This window comes from Castanea sativa, chromosome 6, assembly GCF_040712315.1.
Source record: "Castanea sativa cultivar Marrone di Chiusa Pesio chromosome 6, ASM4071231v1".
NCBI lineage: Eukaryota > Viridiplantae > Streptophyta > Magnoliopsida > Fagales > Fagaceae > Castanea > Castanea sativa.
Window position 1 is genome coordinate 33,462,465 of NC_134018.1, and position 4,653 is coordinate 33,467,117.

General features: G+C 44.6%; 2 protein-coding genes across 2 annotated transcripts; both read left to right on the forward strand.

Annotated features, from left to right (window-relative positions):
* Positions 1–219: 219 nt before the first annotated feature.
* LOC142639821 (uncharacterized) lies at positions 220–1,890 on the forward strand. Its single transcript, XM_075813960.1, has 3 exons — positions 220–1,302; positions 1,368–1,477; positions 1,626–1,890. The coding sequence occupies exons 1-3, from the start codon at positions 220–222 to the stop codon at positions 1,888–1,890; spliced, it is 1,458 nt and encodes a 485-aa protein (XP_075670075.1).
* Positions 1,891–3,180: 1,290 nt separating this feature from the next.
* Positions 3,181–4,248, forward strand: LOC142639823 (uncharacterized). Its single transcript, XM_075813961.1, has one exon. It carries the CDS (start codon positions 3,181–3,183, stop codon positions 4,246–4,248), a length of 1,068 nt encoding a protein of 355 aa, XP_075670076.1.
* Positions 4,249–4,653: the final 405 nt, after the last annotated feature.

Consider the following 4,653-nt stretch of genomic DNA (forward strand, 5'->3'; position numbering starts at 1 on the left):
CGCCATCTGTGAGAAATCTTGATGTTTGATTGAGTTTAACGTTCAGCAATGGTAGGTTCAGGTCCTTACCAAGCAGAGTCTATGGGGTCCCAACGTTAGGAGCATTCCCTCAATCTTGAGCGAGGCAGAGACCGGGAGGGGAGTGTGCATACCACCCATACTAGCAGGAGTCAATCATTGAATGGGAGTCGTGCCTCTCATGTAGAGCGTGCTAGAGCCATGCAGCTGGAGATTGATCATTTGAAGAGGAAGCTACGCCATGAGCGGCGAAAACGAACCCCTTCCACTTCTGACCCCTCTTATGGCGATGATGGAGACAGCAACTATAGGCCCAGATCAAGGACTCCTTCTAGTGAGTCATTTCCGTGTGAAGGGGACAGCCCCTGTGGCCGCAGAAATAAAAGTTTGTCTTGCAAAGGCCTAGGAAATGACGCTATGAACAGGGTGTTGAACCAAATTGCTAAATCACCTTTCACGTGTAGTATTGAAGAGGGTAAACTTCCTCGGCAGTTCACTCAACCAACGTTCACCATATACAATGGACGAACAGACCCTGTAGAGCATGTGAGCAATTTCAACCAGAGGATAACCGTACACTTCAAGAATGAAGCTTTGATGTGCAAGATGTTCCCATCCAGTTTGGGACCTGTGGCAATGAGATGGTTTAACGGCCTGGGGGCGGGTTCTATTGATTCTTTTAAGGGACTTACCCGGGCATTTGGATCCCGCTTTATTACGTGTAGTAGGGTTTCTCGTCCCTTGGACTCCTTGTTGTCTATGACTATGCGAGAAGGAGAAACTTTGAAAACGTATTCAGACAGATACTGGGAGATGTTCAATGAGATTGATGGAAATTTCAATGATGTGGCCATAAGAACTTTCAAGGTCGGCTTGCCTGCCGAGCATGGTTTGAGGAAATCACTAATAGGAAAGCCAATTCATAATGTACGCCAGCTTATGGACCGCATTGACAAGTATAAGCTGGTCGAGGAGGATATACAATTAGGTAAAGGCAAGGGGAAGGTGGTCTTTCAGGATAAGAGGGACTTCAGGTCGGACCAGTTCAACAATAATCGTCCTCAGCGAGATTTTTTTGGGCAGTTTGGGGTTACTGCAACACCAGAAGCAATTAACTTGTTGTTCGAGAACCAGTGCATCAAATCTTGGAGAAAATCAAGAATGAACCTTTTTTCCAATGGCCAAACAAAATGGGAGGGGATCCCACGAGGCGTAACCAAAGCCTTCATTGTCAATACTATCAGGAGCGAGGGCATACTACAGAGGATTGTAGAGCTCTGTGGGGTCACTTGGAGTAGCTAGTACGAGGAGGTAAGCTAAAGCAATTCATATACCATCCCATTGGACAGGGAGGCCAAGCAGGGTCAGGATCTCAGAGGGATACTTCTTCAAAACCACCTCTAGGCATAATCAATGTTATTCTCGCCACACCAGGAAGAGTTAGTTTCCACCATTCTAGGTAATATCCGTAGCCCAACCACTTGAAAGGAATGCTACCCCGAACCCAAGAGGAGTAGGACGGAGGGCCGACTAGTGCTGAGTTTCTCTGATGATGATAAGGCTGGTACTCTACAACCACATGATGATGCATTAGTGGTTACCCTCAGGATAGGAGGATACGACGTGAAGCGAGTGATAGTTGATCAAGGTAGTGGGGCGGAAATTATGTACCCTGATCTGTATAAGGGTTTAGGGCTGAAACTGAGGGATTTAACCAATTATGATTCACCCTTAGTAGGTTTCGATGGGAAAGTAGTTATATCAATGGGTCAGATCAAACTACCAGTGCAAATTGGGACGAAGATAGTAGATGTAAACTTCATAGTGGTGGATGCTTTTTCCCCCTACACAGCCATCATGGCAAGACCCTAGCTTCATGCCATGGGAGCTGTCTCCTTTACCTTGCATTTGAAGGTAAAATATCCGTCAAGTGGCCAGGTGGAAGAGTAGAGGGGCAGCCAACCTATGGCCAGGCAGTGCATGGTGGCTGCCGTTAGGCATCAAACTGAGACAGAGTCTTCGATGTCAACCAAGTAGAGTTTGTAGTAATCAAAAGAGCCAACATCAGTTGGCGTTACGGCAGAAGGGACATAATGTGAAGAATTGGAAAAAATTGTAATAGATAATGATACGGAGAGGTATTTTCAGGTCAGGTCTCAATTTCCTCCTCAGGAGAAAGAAAAGTTGTTGACGTTCCTGAAAGAAAATATTAATGTGTTTTCCTGGAACTCTTATGAGGCTCCTGGGGTGGATCTAAGCTTCATTTGCCATCGTCTGAACGGCAATCCGTCTGTGGTACTGAGGAAGCAACCACCTTAGTGTTCATCCAAGGAGCATTCCGAGGCTGTCAAAGAAGAGGTGATCAAGCTCAAACAGGCTGGAGCTATCAAGGAGGTTTTTTATCCTAAGTGGTTCGCTAATACAGTAGTAGTGAAAAAGAAGAATAGGAAGTGGAAAGTATGCGTAGACTTCACAGATTTGAACAAGGCTTGTCCCAAAGATCCTTTCCCAATACCTCGTATAGATCAATTGGTGGATGCCACTGTTGGGCATCCTCGGATGAGCTTTCTGGATGCTTTTCAAGGTTATCACCAAATACCTTTGGCTTTGGGTGATCAAGAGAAAACAGTCTTCGTCACTCCTACAGGAAATTATCATTACAAGGTAATGTCCTTTGGTTTAAAGAATGCAGGGGCTACTTATCAAAGGATGACGACTAGGATGTTTGAGCCACAACTAGGTAAAATTGTTGAGGTCTATGTAGATGACATGGTAGTGAAAAGTAAAATGGCGTCCGCGCATGTGGGAGACTTAGGAGACACCTTTCAGATACTAAGAAAACACAAGCTGTGCCTTAATGCTTCTAAATGTTCCTTCGGTGTGGGATCAAGTAAATTTCTAGGTTATATGGTCACTCATCGTGGAATTGAAGTTACCCCTACGCAGGTTAGGGCAATTAACAGCTTGCAGCCACCTCGGAATCCCAAAGAGGTTCAGAAGTTAACGGGGATGACTGCTGCCTTAAACTGGTTTATCTCTAGGTTTGCAGACAGATGCAGGCCTTTCTTCCAATTGTTGAATAAGTGGAAGGGATTTGAATGGACCGAAGAGTGCGCTTTAGCCTTTCAGCAGCTTGAGGAATATCTTTCTCGGCCGCCTGTTATGTCTCGACCCGAGGTGGATGAAGTTCTATTCGCCTACATTGCTATGGCTCGTCATGCCGTTAGTTTGGTGCTAATAAGGGTTGACAGTGGTGTACAGAGGCTGGTTTATTATGTGAGAAAGTCATTACATGAGGCCGAGGTGCACTATTTACTGTTGGAAAAAGCTATTCTAGCAATGATGCATGCTACGCGTAAGCTTCCTCATTACTTCCAATCCCATACAGTTGTTGTTTTAACTCAACTTCCGCTTAAATCAATACTTCAACGTACCGACTACACGGGAAGGGTTGCTAAATGGGGTACCATCCAAGGAGCTTTTGATATCAAATATATACCTCGCACCTCTGTAAAAGGCCAAGTCCTTGTCTATTTGGTGGCTGAATTCACTGAGCCCTCGTTAGAAGAAAATGCCAAGATGTCAGACATGGATGAAAAATCATTTGGCACAATCTCCTTAAAGGAACCTCTGCTATGGAAAGTGTATGTGGATGGTGCTGCAAACCAAAGAGGATCAGGAGTGGGGCTGGTGATAATCTCTTCGGAGAGGATCGTGATTGAGAAATCTTTGAGGTTGAACTTCTCAGCCACAAATAATGAAGCTAAGTATGAGGCTCTCTTGGTAAGGATGACCATGGTTCAAAATATGGGAGGAAAAATGGTAGAGATGTTCTCGGATACAAGGCTGGTTGTAGGCCAGGTAGTAAGGGAGCTGGAGGCCAAGGATCTGAGGATGCAGGATTATTTAAACCAGGTTAGGCATTTACGATTAAAGTTTGAGTCTTTCATCTTAGTGCAAATCCCCAAAAGCAAAAATACCCATGCAGACTTTCTTGCCACATTAACAACATCCTTGGCACAGAGCTTACCTCGAGTTATTTTGGTGGAAGACTTGTGTAAACCTAATGAGATGAATTGGAATGCAGTCTGTGTTCATCAAACTCAAGTAGGGCCTAGTTGGATGGACTCTATTGTGATGTTCCTTAAAGAAGATGTCTTATCAGAAGAGAGGTCTGAAGCTGACAAAGTGCGTAGAAAGGCTCCTCAGTTCTGGTTATCCGAGGACTAAAAGCTGTACAAACGTTCTTTTTCTGGACCATACCTGTTGTGTATACACCCTAAAGTAACTGAGTTACAATTGGAAGAATTATATGAAGGAATTTGTGGAAACCACACATGAGGTAGATATTTATCTCACAGGGCACTAACCCAAGAGTATTGATGTCCAAATATGCAGAGAGAAGCACAAGAGTATGTAAAAAAGTGCGACCAGTCCTTGGCCTTTCGCTCTGTGGGGCTTGGATATTGTGGGACCCTTCCCTAAGGCAGCGGGGAATTAGAGATGGTTGTTGGTTGGCACAGATTATTTCACTAAGTGGGTTGAAGCTGAGCCATTGTCAAATATCAAGGACTCGGATGCAAAGAAGTTCGTCTGGAGAAATATCATCACCAAATTTGGAATTCCTCATATCCT

Excerpts from the sequence above, each read along its gene's own strand:
- LOC142639821 (XM_075813960.1), top strand. The coding sequence starts at position 220 with ATGCAGCTGGAGATTGATCATTTGAAGAGGAAGCTACGCCATGAGCGG. Across the intron at positions 1,303-1,367 it reads GGATTGTAGAGCTCTGTGGG|GGAGGCCAAGCAGGGTCAGG; the intron begins GTCACTTGGAGT and ends CCCATTGGACAG. Across the intron at positions 1,478-1,625 it reads GTTAGTTTCCACCATTCTAG|GATAGGAGGATACGACGTGA; the intron begins GTAATATCCGTA and ends GGTTACCCTCAG.
- LOC142639823 (XM_075813961.1), top strand. The coding sequence starts at position 3,181 with ATGTCTCGACCCGAGGTGGATGAAGTTCTATTCGCCTACATTGCTATG.